A 20,547-nucleotide genomic window follows, 5' to 3' on the forward strand; every position below is an offset into this window, starting at 1 on the left:
TCTGATGTCCGGCTTCATACCCCCCCCCTCCCCCATTAAAAATGTTACCTCGCCGATGATCAGTATGATGGTTTTTCTGCTGTCTATGTCTCATTGATTACATCATCTGTTGAAATATTTCTTAACTCCCAACACGAGCATGTGGTAGTGCTTTCCTTCATTTCTGTCTGGATTATATTGGAATACTGCATCTCTTGTTGAAATCTATTTTAGCAGGAAGACGACTTAAACCATTTGCATCTGCATTGCCTTTCCCTAGTCAAAGTTTGGGTTACATTGGGATCAGAATGTCTGTCCATCCGTCTGTCCATTTGTCCAAGCTAAGATTTGTTATGTCTTTGATTGTCTTTAAGTTCATTTGACGATAATCTATACAAAGCCAGTGCCATTCACCCCTCATTAATAACAAAAACTACGCTAGGGGTATATACGGTGAATGAGTCGTCTCATGATTCAGTTGTTGAGATGGTTAAGTAAATGTGACACGAATTCGACGCTGTATTTAACCAACCCGATCAATGCTTTGTTGCATCGTATCGATACGTCCGATTATAGTACTCCGATATTTGCTGATCACATTTAAAGAGGATGTCCTTGCAATCAAATTAAAATTCAGATCTATCACAACTCTGATAGATTCAAAGATTTTATTGTTTTAAATCATATCATATTTAAACAAAGGGATTGGGTATGAGGATAACGAAATCATTGATCTATATTTTAATTAGATTGATGTCCTTGTATAATTTTATCTTCTTTTCCTTCTTGAAATTATAGATCTGTCAAGTCATTCTGCATCATATTCTGAACTTTGTATGCTACTAGAATATCATTAGTGCTATCAGGTCATCCTCCTCAGCAACTAAAGTTGCTTATTGAACTTTACAAACTTAAGCTTTTGTTTAAAAGGCTACAGTACAAAGGCGACCACTAGCTAATTAGTCCGCATTTTAATGTTGACATAATTGGTCATTGATATATTTTCGTTTTCTGTAAATTTACTGTTTAAAATTCGTTGACCTATTCGAAACACTAATGTTTTTACCATGTTTGTATTCTTAATTGATTTATGATCTTGATCATGAGATTGGCACATCGGTAAAAGACTGCTGCCTTAATTTGCTACCTATTCTGTAAACCCCATCCAGACCCTCATACAATGAACCAATAACCGTAAACTTTCACCGTAACTGGTTTGTGATCTAGATGCTTGCTTTTGTTTCCGGGGAAAAAAATCAACATCAAGTCTCTTCCTCAACACTTCTTCGTTTTTTCACAAACTCATATGGTATTTTCTGTTAATTAACAGTATTAAACACAATAACTTTATAAGCAATGACAGGGTATCACTTGTTTAAGGATCATAAAGAATATTTTTCAGCAAGAAACAGAGAAGCAATCAATCGGTACAACGATTTGCCAAGAACAGGTCAGGAATAACCACCAATTGGTGGATTATACCTCAATTGACGTATAATCCACCAATTGACATATAATGGTATAGACCAATTGACATATAATTCTTTGTTTTTCAAAGCAAATTATTCAACCAAAATGGAGCATTGTTTTCTGAAAACCATATTGTTGTATGAAAACATGTCAAACATTCCTAGTTTAGTAAAGTGACATAACATATTGCATTTAATCAATAATTGTATTTGCAGTTTCTTCTATTGTTATCTTGTCAATTCTGGATTGGCAAATTTACCACTAATCACCTGTCAATGGACATCATTACTGTCTGCAGTCATGTGATTATGAGTACAACTCCACAGGTGAATGGAGCTCTTTGTTTATACTTGACTTTCATTATTAAAAGTCAATCATGGTCAATAGTACAGATGTTTCAACAAAAGAATTGTTGTACACATGCATTCTCAAGAGATGCAGCAGGCTTTGACAAAACTGAAACTTTCGGAGGACTCAATAATGGTCATAAAATAGGTTGTAAGTTGCAAAATGATGCTCCTATCTCACACTAGCATTTTATAACAAAAAAACCTGCATTATACGTCAATTGGTCTATACCAATATATGTCAATTGGTGGATTATACGTCAATTGAGGTATAATCCACCAATTGGTGGTTATTCCTGACCTGAAGAACTCGCAAAAACTCAATATGAACCTGAGAACCGATACGATAAGTAATTCTCCTCGGTAGTATACCGACCGTGCAAGACCCTCGTGGGTAGTCAAGGTCGTTAAACCCCCCCCCTCCCTCGTCGTCGTCGAGAAGCCCCTGGACCTGACAACATCTCAAACCACATACTCAGAGTGTGTTGAACAACTAAATGTAGCACCAATTCTACAAATTATAATGCAATGCTAGCTCGACACAGGTGAACTACCAAAAGACTAGAGGGTTGCAAATATATCCAGTATTTTCAAAAGAGGAGACAAACACCTCACAGAGAACTATAGACCTGTATCTTTAACATCTGTCAGCAGCAAAATTCTAGAACACATCATATGCAGGCACATCCTAAAACATCTGGAGAAAAACAAGATCCTAACCAACTTAAATCATGGATTCAGATCAGGACTTCATGCGAAACACAACTCATCACTACCATCAGTGACTTCCTACAAGAGCATGACAAGGGACATCAAATCAACGTAGCAATAGTAGACTTCTCCAAAGCCTTTGATACAGTACCACACAACAAATTACTACACAAACTAGATCAATATGGAATCAAAGGAAACACACACAAATGGCTATCAAACTTCCTAACCGCCAGATCAATGCGTACCATCGTGGAAGGAGAAATATCTGACATAACAACAGTTGACTCTGGGGTACCTCAGGGCACCGTCTTAGGTCCAATCCTGTTTCTTTGTCACATAAATGACCTGCCAGACAGCGTAACACCTTCAGTTAGACTCTTTGCAGACGATTGCCTATTATACAGGACAATTAAAACTAACCAAGACCAACAAAAACTTTAATCAGACTTGGAAAAACCAGAAATTTGGGCCGACAAATGGGGGAAGCATGTAGAAAAGCAGCATACATGTCCATGGTAAGATCTACAATGGAATATGGCGCAACCATCTGGAACCCATATATGAAATGGGATATTGACAAATTAGAACACATACAAAACAGAGGCATACGATTTATCAAAAAAATCTACAGGAGTCGAGAAACAGGGTCCATAACCAACATGAGACGTCAGCTAGAAATTGAGACGCTACAGGAAAGAAGACACAACCTCTGCCTGATCCTGATATATAAGGTGGTTGAGGGTCTGGTGCCGGCTCTGCCATCCGACAATTTCATCACACCAGCAAGACCGAAAAAGAACAATCAAAGCCAAAACATTTGCTAATTGTGAAACAAACAATATATGTATAATCGAACAGCACATAGTAAACAACACAAGAGGGCTTAAAGTGCCAGAAAGCAATAAGCAACAATATAAACACTCATTCTTTGTGGAAACAATCATAAATTGGAACCAACTGCCAGATAAAGTTGTGCATGCAGATTCTGTAGAGGCATTCAAGACCGCTCTACAGGAACACTGCCCATAACAACGGCACTCTTCTCCACCGTGTATAAAAGCCTAAATAGGATTCTACACGTACCAATACAGATACAGATACAGATAGATATAACCCAATAACTTTACTGTATATATTTTTTACTCAATAAAAGTGCAATTTAACTTAATGAATTCGATTAGTGTGTCTTTTCTGCGGTTTCTGGATGATTCATTCCAATTCCCATAATTTCAATCCAACCCAAGTTGCTTGGTCAGTTTGTTCCATTTAAAAAAAAAAAATGTTTAACCATATGAACTGCAATCAAACCTTATTACGTTTATTTTTAATGCTGTACACCATATACATTTGTAAAATAAATATAAATATTTATTTAAAAACTTTTCTATGGTTTATTCTGGGAATAATATATTGGAGTTATGCTGTTTATTTAAGTAAATAATTAATGACAATTTAATATAAAAAATTATTAACTTATTTTATTTTCATAGAAATCATTATTTTATTATAATCATGATAATTGCTTATTGTATTTTAATACTATGCCCATAAAAGTCTTATATGCATTCATCAAAAGAATCAAATAAAACTGTAATCACCAAACTGAGTTTTCAATGCACAAGACAAACTTTCATACAGGTTTAATACTATGCCCATAAAAGTCTTTTATGTATTCATCAAAAGAATAAAATAAAATTGTAATCACCAAACTTATTTTTTACTGCACAAGACAAATTATCTCAAATTATACAGGTTCAGACCAGGAAAAAACAAAGACAACCAAAGAAAAATGTATGACTGAATTTAAACCAATATGGTTTTCCCTGGGTCAATTTCTTTTTTCCCCACCACTCTCGCCCAAACAATTCTTTTTTTTGCATACCTGTCAACTGACCCGTATTTTGTGGGTTACACCAGTAAATTTCCCCTTCACATGGGATTTTTTAAAATAACCCGGGATTTCAGAAAATGACCTGTATTTACCCGTATTTCTGACTGGTATTGTTTCTGGTATTTAGAAGTCAAATATACGTTCGTTTTTTTCTGATTTTTTCCTTTGAATAGGTAAACAATTGAAAAGTCAAAACTTAGGATTTGATTATTAACTGCCCGATGACAACTATCAAAACATTACATTTGATTGAAAAGTAACAATTCGAGAATTGACTCATTATTTGTACCCCAGGAAGTCAGTCATGCTTGACATACAATTTTATGTTCTTATTAAAAGATTTACCGTTTGCAAATATCAATTATCCTGTAAAAATCATTTTAAAACAATTGAAACCTTATACTGTGAAAGTACTTTTATTCGTTGGGTACCAATTTTCATGGTTTTCGTGGATGGCTTTATCCACGAATTTAAGTGTCCAAAGAAATATAACAACTGTTGTCCAATTCCAGACATGGAAAGATCCCCATGTAGGTTTGACTACATGGGTGCCTGCATATAAGCCAACGCACTATGAACTATTAATATATACAACTTCAGACCAGATTTTACCCATTTAATTTATAAAAAAATCTAAACTGTACGACTTTAAGCCTTTTAATTCTCATGAAAAATAAGTTTTGATCGATGAATCAAGTCAGATTTCCGGTGATGATATGCGATACTGAAATGTTCAAATTATTTTTTCATAATTCTCATACGAAAAAAAAATAATGATTTCTTTTTGGGTTTCCTTTTTTATTTCATAAGAATTAATTTTACAATTCAAAGTACATTTGTACATGTTGTAGCATTTTCTTTTATGAAACCGTTAGTGAAATGTTTATGGCCCAAATTACACCTTTGATGATTGTTAATCTGTTGATCATTCGATCTCGAGTTATTTAGTGTCATAACTTCTTATTACACGTATGCAACAACTAAAATGTTTACTCTGTATTTTCCTTCAATTGAGACAATTTGTAAGCATAGATGAATCAGCTTATTTCCAAAAGCAATTATTTTATTAAAAATATGAATGTTGTTAGTAATGAAAGACGAACAAGTGAGTGAAAATGAACACCTCATTTTACAATATCCCACAAATCATAATAAAATAACATATGATTAATTTCACGAATATTTGTTTATGAAGTCTTCAAATTTTTCACTCAATTTTTTTCTTCAGAAAACTAAAATCCACGAATTTAAGAACCCACGAACATGTAACTTTTACTGAAACATCGAAAATTGATACCCATGAATAAAAGTACTTTCACAGTAATACATTTCTGTTGGAGAGAATAATTTTAATATCTCTTATATGTAAAAGCATTAAATCAAATCCAAATGCTCTAGATATTGCACTGAAAAGAAACACACTAACTTCTTTCTATATATATCTTCCTCCTGTGTATACATTGTAACTATAGGAGCACATTTTAGCTATAAAAATAAGAAGATGTGGTATAATTTCCAATGAGACAACTCTCCACCAGAGACCGAATGTCATGGACGTTTACATTTATAGGTCACCTTATGGCCTTCAACAATGAGCAAAACCCATACCCTATAGTCAGCTATGAAAGGCACCCAAATGACAAATGTAAAACAATTCAAATGAGAAAACTAACGGCCAGATTTATGTAAAAAACAATGAAGGAAATACAAATATAATATACAGCAACTAACGACAACCACTGAATTACAGGCTCCTGACTTGGGACAGGCACAAAAAAATGTGGCAGGATTAAACATGTTAGCGGGCGCCCAACCCTCCCCCTAACTTGGGACAGGGGTGTAACAGTACAACATATGAACAAACTATAAAAATCTGTTGATAAGGGCTTAACTTATTAGATCACAAAAACACAGACAGGATGTAGTAGGGTATTTATACATCCCTACAACAAAGCAGACATTACGTACATATCTGAGAGTACTCCAAGTTACTGACAGCTAGTTCAAAGCCAATAACAACTAATAAAAAAATCATGTATCTAAGACTAAATTATCAATCAGCACACATCCAACTTCCAATGGATTTAGTGTAATGATGTCATTAACAGTCAGAGAAAAACATGACCTTGTGCAATGCCAAAATACTGATATCGACAGATTTTAGAACCGTGAATGTGCATATGTTAATGTATATATTTAAACAATAATATTAGTTTGGTTTTAATTTACTGATAACAAAATCAATATCTATACTAATAAAAACAATATTTAAGGATCTAACATGTCTAATAACAGTGTTGAATTGGTAACCTTTTAGAATAAGTCTATTTAAATGATCGATTAGTTTTTACCCAGAACGTATCTTAATTTCTTGGCTTGGTAAACAACATCTCTGTAAAAATTAGGATGTGCTATCCCGTTTGAAATAAGTTTTCTACAGGTACAGCCAAACTTACAAACCAAATCTTTGTATCTATGGAAGAATTTAGTAAACATGGTAAAGGTTTTAAGTAATTTGTAACATGTTTTTGAAAAAAATCATTAAAAAAACATAAATTCTAATTCATACCTGCTAACTTTTCAAAGTCTCAATGGAGGATTTTAAGCACAAGAGGACCTAATACTCCTCTTTTATTGTCATAAGTGCTTTTTTTAATTTACTACTATAATCATGTGATAATGTATAAATGAGTGTTTAATATAAATACAATAAAGAATTTCAAAATTCATGTCAAGACCTTTCATGGGGGAAATCCCACATATAAAATAGTGTTAGTTGGGAGGTCTGCTATTTATTTTGTTTAATAAAATTAAATACAATGTAATTTAACATAATTTGCACCTATTATTGTTTTTAAAATATGTGTTTATCAAAACAACAGTTAACATGAAGAAAATCAAATATATAAAAAAGGCAAAAATCATACAATCAAAAGCACAAATTTACCTGTACAATTTTATTATTATAATAGATATCTGCCTGTACATTTATCTAAATAAGCAGTAGGTAAGTAATGTTTCATTTATGCAATGTGTTCACTCCTTTTAAAAAATATCCAACCATTTCAAGTAATAAACCTTAAAGGACATAGAGTAGTCAAGAATAGATAGCAATATAAGTATAACAAAGGACTGTCAATTACTGTTGATGAGGGTCACAATTCTAGACAATCTTTAGAATTATTTGTAATGATTTACAAAAGTAAACAAGATTATCAACTTCATATATTTGACTTGTTTAAAATTCTTTAAATTTTTGTTTGTTGTATTAATAGGTGCTGCAACTTTATTAACCTTGATTATAATATCTGACAATTTTATTACATTTGTTTTTTTTTGGCACATTTTGTTTCAGTAATACACCACACATATGGCTACCAGCACAAGAAATTCATGTCCATTATGTATTATTCATAATCATGTATATATAACAACATTGTAATTGTTTTGTATTTGTTTTTCAGATAATATACATCTACTCATAACCAACAGATGACAATATGGCAAGGAAAGGAACATCATTTATTACATTGTCAAAAATAGAAAACATTTTGATGTTTGTCATAATTTGGGCATGTATTTTAAGTATACACTATGCCTATAGAAAATCAGGGACAGATGCTCTTAATAGAATTCGTAGCACAATAAATATCATTCCCAAAAGTGTTGGGAAAGAAACCATAAATAAAGACAGTGACAAAAAGGTTATTTTGGAGGAATCTGATTTTCTGCAACCTGACTTAGAAGCAAAAGTACAGAAAGAATTAGAGGAAATAAAAAAAGAACAAGAGAAAGAATTAAAGAAAGAATCTATTAGGAAGAAAGAAGGAGAGTTTTATAGCACATATAAGGAAGATGAAGTCTATAAGTGGTTTGATGAAAGGCCTAAACGAACTGATCCCTTAAAAGATCCTAGTGTCAAAAGCTCAAACCAACCAAAATATTTGATAAAAGGAGAAAATATTTGCAAAGGGAAAACAGATATTTTATTTTATATTCATAGCAAAATTAGCAATGAGAAAAATAGAAAGGCAATTCGACAGACCTATGCTCATCCAGAAAATTTTAAAAAGTTGACTGTAAGGGTTGTTTTTATTCTTGGAAAAGGAGCAAATGAAGCAGAGAAAAGTAAAATTATCAAAGAAAGTGAGACTTATAAGGATATAGTTCAGACAGATTTTGAAGATACTCAGAGAAATTTAAGTTATAAAGTTTTAACATTTTTACAATGGGTTGTTGATTTTTGCTCAAGTCCAATACCTAGATATATAGTTAAAGTGGATGATGACTTTTTCGTTAATCCATTTATGCTTGTTGAAGAATTTATTTCAGAAGTATGGGATAAAGAGAATTTTGTTTCTTGTCATTACAAAGAAAACAGCCGTGTAGTCAGAACAAAGACTAGTAAATGGAACATTCCAGAAACTGCATATCCATTGAAAGATCCTGATGTATTCCCCAAAACGTGTTCTGGATATACAGCAATATTTCCTGGAGATTTAGTACCAGTTTTACGCAGCATTTCAGTTGACACTCCATTTATTCCTGTTGATGATGCTTACTTATTTAGTGTCATGTTTGAAAAGCTTGATAATCCACAATACAAACAGATTTTAGAAGGGATGACCTTAAATAAAGATATGGGACTACAGGATTACAGTGGGACCAAGAGGTTACAGTACATGTCTGTCAGTGCCTGGGGTGATATCACAGAAATAATGAATATCTTATGGAAAGGAACAATGAAACATTTAACAACATTAGGTAAACAGCTTATCAATGAAAAACGCTTCACAAAACAGTAGCTTAACAGTTTATAAATTAAAAACGATTACTAGAAAATTTGGTAACAGCTTATCATTGATAGGCTATTACCAAAAATTGTTCAATCATGTTAAAGTAATATATAACTTTTTTAATGAAAATAATGAAAAAAATATGTTTGAATTCTTGGCACCATTATAGTTGGTTATGTCAGACCCTAAATCTAAGTTTACTTTTTTGTACCTTTTGAAAATACTTTGAATTCTCTGCTGAGTGTTACAATAAAAGCAACATTATGAATTTTCATACTTGAGCCATTAAATGAGAAAGTTACCTTCTTTACAGTTTTCTTTTCAAATCATATTTTTGATGTTAGTCCATTAGTACACAATGTTCACAACAAAGTCCTAATGGTTCTAAGAAACCTGTACAATGAAGGCAACCAGTAGTCTTCTGACTTTAACAAACAGCTTCTTGTCCTGTAGGGGGTCTGTATATTGAATGAAATCAAGATAAAATAACTACTAATATAAATATTAATTTGCGCATTTTAAAACAGAAAGGTTAAAGTCTTTAAAGATGGAAGAATTTTATTCAGTGGTCAGACACAGAATCTTCACAAACTATTTTTTTCAAGCATGTCCACATACTTTTTTTTTGGCTTATGCAAGTCCAAAGTTCAAAATAAAAAAAAACTATATCACTGCCTTTTATTTATCATTAAGTTGACTGGTCAATGCACTGATCGTCCTGAATATGCATGAAATATTTGCCACTGGACGTTAAGCAACCAACAATCAATCAATCAATCAATGCACTGATGCACTGAAGCAAATAGTTCATTGAAAGTGAACTCACAAACATGCATTGATAAGGCCAGTAAGTATGTGAGGAAACAAATCTAGTAGAAAGGTGCTTAGAAACTTCATGTTTTGTAATATCCTTTTTGATAGATGTAGGGATTGTCTTTAATTTGCATTGAGCTGTGAAGTTTTGATTTTTGTTGACTGTGTCATTCAGATGAAGAACAGCAATCAAAGTATTGTTATTTTGCTTTGGGTTTTGTGAATGATTTGTTAATGTACCGCATCCTTAAGCCTTCTTTTCAATATTCTGGGATATCATTGTAAGAGAAAACAACATGAACAACAAACTCTTTACTTTTGAATTTTAATTGTTATTCTTGTTTCTTCTGCTTCATTGTCCAAGTTATGTACAAAGTTAAATAGAAACAAATAAATGAGATAAATTAAAGGAATAACAGTACTGTAGTTGAAAAGTTGCCGCTGTCAATTGGCAATTTGACAGTCGCAAATACATTACAAGTCACCAGTAAAACGGATGTTTGTGACTCAAATTAAAAATTGACTGCAGCAAATCTTCAACTACAGTACTGTTTTTCTGATTCTAATGCGTTACGTTAAAAAATGTATAAATTTGAAATAAAATAAAATTCTGCAAAACTTCTTGAATGATTTTAGTGCATAGACTTCATGGTAAAACTGACGTCATATGAATGAGAACTTACAAAATGAAGATTATAACGTTGCTTCTATGATTCAAATTTGGATATAATCGCATCAAAACGGGGTTTTTGAAGTAGGTGGTGTTTTATTTCGATTATATTGTAGTAATCGAACATTTCTTGATCCAAGCAATTCAAAATGGTGGGTCACTCCTTAGTTACGACATTTCAACTGTGGATTTGGTGGTAACTTTTGGCTAATGAAAAATATTGTTACATAAAAATTGCATTAGATTGTTTATTTTACAGTATAGTACTCCATTGCCATGTATGTGATGGGTGTTGTTTTATTTCTTTGTGATATCTATGTTTGTCGTGGCTTGATAAGTACCTTAAACATATCATCTGAAATAGTCTCTCTGGAAAAACATTTGATGGCATTTCTTCATGTGATATAGTTGATCTCAGATTTTAATTCATCATTTTAACCAGTTAAAACAAATAACAGTATATATTATGGCAGTCAGCGATAAAACTTGTATACAAATAAGTTTTATTTACTACAGAAAAGCGATCTCTTGCAATGAGAAATCATGTCTATACAAGACATGACATGCCTTAATGCATGCACTACAGGTTATAAATTTGGGAGTAGAGTTATCTCCCTAATTAGTCATCCATACATATTTTATTCATATAGGGATAAATAAGAAAGTCATATATCTTCTCTTCTTGGTTTTCTCTTTATAACATTGCTGTAATAGAATGTTTAATTGTCTGTCCATTATTTTTGTCTTTATTATTCAATGAAGTACAATTTCATGGACAACTATAATTTTCTTTTGTCTCTATTATTCATAAAAGTACAAGTTCATGGACAACTAAATTCTCTATTGTCTCTTTTCAAAATATTGACATGCCACTCTTGAACATTTTTAAAGGCCTTGCTGCATTAGGTAACTCTTGAGAGAAAAGCTTGAACTCTAACAAAAAAGTTTTACAAAAACCAAGAAAAATTTTTTTCGAGTAAAGTTATGACTTCCCAAAACTTGACAATTGCAATGGTTGAAAACGAGTTAGATGTACATAAGTAAATGTTTGTAAAAGCGTAATATGCATTCAAAACGTTGATGATTTTTTTTAAATATGACAAAACTGATAGAGGTCAAATCTTTTAAAAATTGTATATTATGAATTAAAAGAGAGATGTAATACATGTATTGTACATGTTGTATTTGAGATAGAAGTGAAAACAAAAGGAAAAATATTACTATTGATCAAATTACCCCATAATTGCTATATATTTATACAAATGGTTCTATGTTGTATACCATGTATGTAATGATTATGGACAAAAGCAGCCTCATGTTTTGATATTTTCTATCTATATTAGTTATTTTGGATGTCTCATATAAAAAAGCAAATATCTGTATTATTGTTCATTCATGATTTAATGATCAGCTAGTATTTTTTATGTGAGTCTTGCCAGTCGTTAATGTTTACTTTTATACACATGTATTTAATTTTGACATTGTGCAAACATATTTAATTTTGAAGATCCATTTTGCCTTACAGATTCTTTTTTGTGGAAGAATGCTTCCAAACTGTAGGTTCAATTTATACAGAAGTGGAATAAGGGAGCTATAGTTTTACCTTTTAACCAAATGTTTTGATAGGAGAAATGGAAAATAAAAAAGATGACAAACCCACAAATTATTCTTTATTTGGCAAAAAATCTAAAATTGATTATCTGAAATTAAAAAAGTATAGAAATGGCAAAACCTTATGTTGGCACAAAATGAATTAATTATATAAAATAGTATCTGTTGATAAAGATTAAAAACCCACCTATGTTTATTTATAATAGAATATTAAGATTGTATATTTTTATATAATATATTGTTTTATAGTAGAGATGGCAATGTGCATTGATTATTACCCTTAAGTTTGTAAATCTTTAATACTGGTATGCACTGTGTTTGTATTTGGTATTTTTTTCAAACCATGAAATAGTTTTCAGTGAAATTAACTTTTTTTTAGCTCACCTGGCCCAAAGGGCCAAGTGAGCTTTTCTCATCACTTGGCGTCCGTCGTCCGTCGTCCGTAAACTTTTACAAAAATCTTCTCCTCTGAAACTACTGGGCCAAATTTGACCAAACTTGTCCACAATCATCAATAGGGTATCTAGTTTAAAAAATGTGTCCGGTGACCCGGCCAACTCACCAAGATGGCCGCCATGGCTAAAAATAGAACATAGGGGTAAAATGTAGATTTTGGCTTATATCTCTGAAACCAAAGCATTTAGAGCAAATCTGACATGGGGTAAAATTGTTTATCAGGTCAAGATCTATCTGCCCTGAAATTTTCAGATGAATCTGAAAACCCGTTGTTGGGTTGCTGCCCCTGAATTGGTAATTTTAAGGAAATTTTGCCGTTTTTGGTTATTGCCTTGAATATTATTATAGAAAGAGATAAACTGTAAACAGCAATAATGTTCAGCAAAGTAAGATCTACAAATAAGTCAACATGACCAAAATGGTCAGTTGACCCCTTAAGGAGTTATTGCCCTTTATAGTCAATTTTTAACCATTTTTCGTAAATTTTTGTAATCTTTTACAAAAATCTTCTCCTCTGAAACTACTAAGACAAATTTAACCAAACTTGTCCACAATCATCATTAGGGTATCTAGTTTAAAAAATGTGTCCGATGACCCGCCCGCAAACCAAGATGGCCGACATGGCTAAAAAATAGTTCATAGGGTAAAATGCAGTTTTTGGCTCATATCTCTGAAACCAAAGCATTTAGAGCAAATCTGACAAGAATAAAATTGTTCATTAGGTCAAGATCTATCTGCCTTGAAATTTTCAGACCAATCAGGCAACACGTTGTTGGGTTGATGCCCCTGAATTGGTAATTTTAGGAAAATTTTGCAGCTTTTGGTTATTATCTTGAATATTATTATAGATAGAGATAAACTGTAAATAGCAATAATGTTCAGCAAAGTAAGATCTACAAATAAGTCAACATGACTAAAATTGTCAATTGAACCCTTAAGGAGTTATTGTCTTTTATAGTCAATTTTTTTATAATTTTCATAAATTTTTGTAAATTTTTACAAAATATTTTCCACTGTAACTACTGGGCCAAGATCATTATAGATAGAGATAATTGTAAGCAGCAAGCATGTTCAGTAAAGTAAGATCTACAAACACATCACCATCACCAAAACACAATTTTGTCATGAATCCATCTGTGTCCTTTGTTTAATATGCACATAGATAAAGGTGAGCGACACAGGCTCTTTAGAGCCTCTAGTTTTATCTGCTTTGCATTTTTCTACACGAATATTTCTCAAAGACTATAGATTATCCTCAAATTTTATTTTATTATAAAGAAAGAATAATAAGTCTAGTACCTTACTGAAGCTCATAGTGGACATGGTAAAATATATTACTGTATGATTGAGCTTTATAGTTTAATAATGAGTTTTTGTTTGTGGACTTAAAAAGACCAATACATTCTTTTTTTTACCTTAATATTTGAGTTTATATTCATAATTTCTATTATGTATCGTTGTTCAGGGTGTAATATATCTAATTGCAAGTTATCTAAAATTTTGACTTTTCTTGCTTTTGGATTTCAAAATTTATTCAAAGGAACTAATCTGATTGTAAAAGAAAATGTATTTATTATTAGTATTGTTTACATTGTATTTATCTGTTTATAGATTTATAGATTTATGTTTTTATTGTTGCATTGATTCTGAAATCCATTTTGATACTTTCTCAGTAATTGTTGTTTATTGTATTATATTATAATTGTTATAATTTAGTATTTGCTTATACATGTATAATTAGTAAGTGATCTATAATCTGTGGCAAATCTTTTTGTGGGAACTTTTTGCATTTTTTTCTAATTTGTTCATTAAATATAAATACTGCTAGGTAAATGGAAAATTTGAAATATCTCTATTTTTATATGTGCATTGGGGAAATACTGGCAACTTAGTAAATCGGTTAAAAAGAAGATGAATGATTTTAGGAATTTGTGAAAAATAATGATTTTCTGTGAAAGATAACAGTAATGACACTGGTAAATTTTGAATTATAACGTCTAATTGGTTTTATTTGATTATTTCAATGCTATGAAACTATGTTATACTGAATTAGCAGAAGTAGCATAATTTTTATGCCCCCACCGTAGCGGAGGGGGCATTAAGTTTTACCCTTATCCTTCCGTACGTCCCAAAGTTGGATTCCGTTCTCTAACTTAAGTTAACCTCAGCCAAATGTTATGAAACTTATACACAATGCTTATTACCACAAAATACAGATCAAGTTTGAAATTTGGTGGTGTCACTTTAACCGTTCTAGAGTTATGCCCCTTTACAAAAGGAAAAATTGCTGTATTTTTCGTTTCCGTTCTCTAACTTAAGTATGCCTCAACCAAATGTTATGAAACTTATACACAATGCTTATTACCACAAAATACAGATCAAGTTTGAAATTTGGTGGTGTCACTTTAACCGTTCTAGAGTTATGCCCTTTACAAAAGGAAAAAAATGCTGAATTTTTTGTTTCCGTTCTCCAACTTAAGTTTGCCTCAACCAAATGTTATGAAACTTATACACAATACTTATTACTACAAAACCCAGATCAATAACAAATTTGGGTAGTGTTACTTTTACCGTTCTTCAGTTATGTCCCTTTATAACTTTATATGATATGTAAGCGGGGGCATCAATTGTGTCCTATGGACACATTCCCCATTTATTTGTAATCTTTTTCTTTTTAATATTTGTAGACATTTGTCTAACAATCTGGAACAAAAGTTTTGAAATAATCTGTCTTAATACTCATGAAATCTTGTTATGTTATGTACAATGTATATATATATATTTCACCCACCGGAAAAACAGAACACTAGTTCAGTGATTGTTGATCTTCATATTTATATAATGGACACCTTTTATGCTAAGGACATTTTAAAAAAAAATTTATTTCTATTTCTATTTATTTATTTTTTTTTGATAATTAAAATGGTAATGCATTGCATGTTTAAAAATAACTGAAATCCAGAATATTCAAAATGTTTAAAGTTCTAGGGCACTGTCTTTTTGCATTGGTACTATCATATATTTGGCAATCCACTATTGCATTTGTAGGTTCATATATTTGGCAATCTAGTATTGCATTTGTTCAATGGATATTCTTTCATTGTTGGGAAGATCATATTTTTAATATAGATTTACATTGTAGTTCAGTTTAGGTTCTACTAAATATGGATTTTTTAAATATTTGTCTTTTGTTTTGTTTTGTGTCATTGTCCTTATCAGCAATTTTTTACTTTGCAGCAACTCATGTAAAACAATAACAGAAACAAAACAAACTTTGAAGGTCATACACAAACTTTGAAGGTCATACAGTGACCTGTACATGTCTTTAGTTCTACAGGCTCTGAGGGACAGTTCTTATTGCCAATCATACCACAAGTCCTTTTTGTCGAGCCTTCGACTTTAGTCGAAAAAGCGAGACATAGCGATCCTACATTCCGTCGTTGTCGGCGGCGGCGTCCACAAATATTCACTCTGTGGTTAAAGTTTTTGAAATTTTAATAACTTTCTTAAACTATCCTGGATTTCTACCAAACTTGGACAGAAGCTTGTTTATGATCATAAGATAGTATCCAGAAGTAAATTTTGTAAAAATAAAATTCCATTTTTTCCGTATTTTACTTATAAATGGACTTAGTTTTTCTGCCAGGAAATATTACATTCACTCTGTGGTTAAAGTTTTTAAAATTTTAATAACTTTCTTAAACCATCCTTGGTTTCTACCAAACTTGGACAGAAGCTTGTTTATGATCATAAGATAGTATCCAGAAGTAAATTTTGTAAAAAAAAAAATCCATTTTTTCCTTATTTTACTTTTAAATGGACTTAGATTTTCTGCCAGGAAACAACACATTCACTCTGTGGTTAAAGTTTTTAAAATTTTAATAACTTTCTTTTACTATTTTGGATTTGTACCAAACTTGGACAGAAGCTTGTTTATGATCTAAAGCTAGTATCTAGAAGGAAATTTTGTAAAAAAATAAATATATTTTTCCATATTTTACTTTTAATGGACTTAGATTTTCTGCCAGGAAACAACACATTCACCCTGTGGTTAAAGTTTTTAAAATTTTAATAACTTTCTTATACTATTTTGGATTTGTACCAAACTTGGACAGAAGCTTGTTTATGATCAAATGCTAGTATCTAGAAGGAAATTTTGTTTTCTTCCAGTTAACATTACATTCAGTCTGCAGTTAAAGTTTTTAAACATTTATTAGATTCATAAACTATCCTGGATTTTTACCAAATTTGGACAGAAGCTTCTTACAATCAAAAGATAGTATCAAGAGGAATATTTTTATTGATTTACTTCCTCATTTTTGTTGAGCCTGCGTTTAACAGAAAAAGTAGGCGAGACACTGGGTTCCGCGGAACCCTTACAAATTTTTATTATATTGAACATAAGCATTGTGTCACCAATTAATTTTTTTATTCAATTGGCTTTTGGAGTTTTCCATTTAAGGGCTATTGCAGGTATACACATCTTATCCCCTATTCATTCTAAACTATGCAACAGAAGCTAACATTGCAGGAATAATTACACTGAGTGTATTATGTCACTTTTAATACTGCTCAGTATTATTATTCTTTGCATTTTCCCAAAACCAATCCAGGGTATTATTGAATTTAAAAGATAACCTAGTACTTAACCACAATGTTTCTTAAACCACAGTATTTACAAAAACCAATACAAATATTATATATCCACTGACTTACACAACAGGTAAACCTAGTGAACATGTAGTTTTTGGTCTGTGTCTTATAAAGAGTAATGTTATAATTTGCAGGAAATTGTTTGCAACTCATTTGTCTATTTCTGTTCTCCAGCTCTCATGAAACAGTGCAAAATGATATTTTTACCTGACCTCTTTGAATTTCACAACCTAAAGTTACTATCTGATGAATAACAAAAAACGTATACTTTATGTCAGCAATTTTTATGAGACCTACCAATTATAACATCACTTTTGTGATTTTGCAATATGAATGTGTATATTATCTCAATTAACCTGACGATTATCATAAAAACCTGTTTGAGATATTGTACAGAACATACATGCATCTGTGATATAAGATAAATTTTGTTATTGTTACCTTTATAGACATTTGTATGGATATAATGTATGATCAAGAAGTGAGAATTGAGAACTACCAGCAACATTCCCTTGTTTTATTGTTAGTATTTTGTATATTTATATTATATGTCACAATGTGGGACAATAAAAGATATTGGTTGTTATTTTTGAATTACTTCAAATGCCCTACCAGCTATACGTCTCTCTTCAGACTTTTTTTTACATGATCTATATTTGAAAAAGAGGAGGTTTTTACAGATGGGAAACTGGTCTAACCCAAATCCCAACAGTATTCACAGTGTGCCCGTACCTTGTCAGGCTACCTATTTCATGTGTTGTTGATTGCAATTTGTCTTGGTGTGTCTTTTTAAGGAATCAGTTGTTTGTTGTGCTATTCATTAATCCTGGTAATTCCTGTTAAAGTGAAAGGAACAATAGAACATCATCACGATCATAGTGACCTACATTCCACAGCTTGTGTATGAAAACCTATCAGGGTCATCTGTGTTATGTGTTATTAAAGAACACATTTTAGACAGCATAGATAGATAGTATAATCTTACATGAATTACATCACAGTGCCCTTTATTAGTTCAATGTGATTCAAGTTTGACATAGAATGACAAACAGTACTGCAAGTTCAATGTGATTAAAGTTTGACATAGAAGTACATACAGTACTCCAAGTTCAATGTGATTCAAGTTTGACATAGAAGTACAAACAGTACTCCAAGTTCAATGTGATTAGAGTTTGTCATAGAAGTACAAACAGTACTCCAAGTTCAATGTGATTCAAGTTTAACATAGAAGTACAAACAGTACTCCAAGTTCAATGTGATTAAAGTTTGACATAGAAGTACAAACAGTACTCCAAGTTCAATGTGATTAAAGTTTGTCATAGAAGTACAAACAGTACTCCAGGTACAATGTGATTAAAGTTTGTCATAGAAGTACAAACAGTACTCCATGTTCAATGTAATTAAAATTTGACATAGAAGTACAAACAGTACTCAAGTTCAATGTGATTAAAGTTTGTCATAGAAGTACAAACAGTACTCTAAGTTCAATGTAATTAAAGTTTGACATAGAAGTACAAACAGTACTCCAAGTTCAATGTGATTCAAGTTTGTCATAGAAGTACAAACAGTACTCCAAGTTCAATGTGATTCAAGTTTGTTATAGAAGTACAAACAGTACTCCAAGTTCAATGTGATTCAAGTTTGACATAGAAGTACAAACAGTACTCCAAGTTCGATGTGATTAAAGTTTGACATAGAAGTACAAACAGTACTCCAGGTTCAATGTGATTAAAGTTTGACATAGAAGTACAAACAGTACTCCAAGTTCAATGTGATTCAAGTTTGTCATAGAAGTACAAACAGTACTCCAAGTTCAATGTGATTAAAGTTTGATATAGAAGTACAATGTGATTAAAGTTTGACATAGAAGTATAAACAGTACTCCAAGTTCAATGTGATTCAAGTTTGACATAGAAGTATAAACAGTACTCCAAGTTCAATGTTCACTGTTGAAGGCTGTGCGGTGACCTATAGTTGTTAACTTCTATGTCATTTGGTCTCTGGTGGAGAGTTGTTTCATTGGCAATTATACCACATCTTCTTATTTTTATATTTCAACAAAAGACAAATATCTGAGCAATTAAGGTGTGAAAATAATTATTTAAATTATTTTAAACAGTTTTAAAAAAGTGTTCTGAGAACTCAGCATAATTGATAAAGAGTATGATGAAAGTGGAATATCAGTATAATTATTTTAGAGGAACAGCGACTATACATAAATAAACTGTTATCACAGAGATATGTCTTGCCTTTTTGTAATTTTGAAAATGCAAATGTTGAATTTAAAATAGCAATACTTTAACATGTAAGTTATGCAAATATTCAAAGTCGATGAACTATGACTGAAGGTACATGGCTAAACAATCTCCATGGAATGAGATGTGCCAATGCTAATACAACTGCCTACCAAATACCATTGACTTATTATAAGTCGTTCCCTTTAAACACACCTAAACACAAACATTAACTTGTAAACTATGTAAAAGTTTCAAAGTCAATGAACCATGATCAGGGATGGGGCTATATAATCCCCATGGAAACGATACTTGCAAATGCCAATAAATTTGCATACCAAATATCATTGACTTAACATTAGCAGTTCATCTTAAACTGATCTAATCACAAACTAATACATGTAAACTAAGCAAAAGTTTCAAAGTAAATAGACCATGACTGAGGGGGCAGGGCCAAATATTCTCCATGGAAATGAGATGTGCAAATGCTTATACAACTGAACACCAATTAACATTGGCCTACCACTAATGGTTTCCCTTGAACTGACCTAATCATAAACTAATACATGTTAATTTAGCAAAATTTTCAAAGTCTATAGACCATGACTAAGGGGGCGGAGCCAAATAATCTCCATGGAAATGAGATATGCCAATGCTTATACAACTGCATACCAAATATCATTGACCTACCACTAGTGGTTCCCCATAAATTGACCTAATCACAAACTAATACATATAAACTAGGAAAAGTTTCAAAGTTAATAGACCTAGACTGAGGGGGCGGGGCCAAATAATCTCCATGGTAATGAGATGTGCCAATGCTAATACAACTGCATACCAAATATCATTGACCTACCACTAGTGGTTCACCATGAACTAGACCTAATCACAAACTAATACATTGTTGACGTCG

The 20,547-nt window shown here is 31.7% G+C and overlaps 2 protein-coding genes across 2 annotated transcripts in view; one reads left to right on the forward strand and one right to left on the reverse strand.

Moving 5' to 3' along the window:
- Positions 1–20,547, reverse strand: part of LOC127716584 (regulatory factor X-associated protein-like) — a 270,907-nt gene that overhangs the window by 215,674 nt on the left and 34,686 nt on the right. The gene's annotated exons all lie outside the window — the stretch shown is intronic.
- Positions 1,225–17,986, forward strand: LOC127716578 (uncharacterized). The gene is made up of 2 exons (XM_052222812.1): positions 1,225–1,288; positions 7,866–17,986. Exon 2 carries the CDS (start codon positions 7,902–7,904, stop codon positions 9,204–9,206), a length of 1,305 nt encoding a protein of 434 aa, XP_052078772.1. The 5' UTR covers positions 1,225–1,288; positions 7,866–7,901; the 3' UTR covers positions 9,207–17,986.

The sequence above is a fragment of the Mytilus californianus genome, unplaced genomic scaffold (assembly GCF_021869535.1).
Source record: "Mytilus californianus isolate M0D057914Y unplaced genomic scaffold, xbMytCali1.0.p SCAF_9, whole genome shotgun sequence".
NCBI lineage: Eukaryota > Metazoa > Mollusca > Bivalvia > Mytilida > Mytilidae > Mytilus > Mytilus californianus.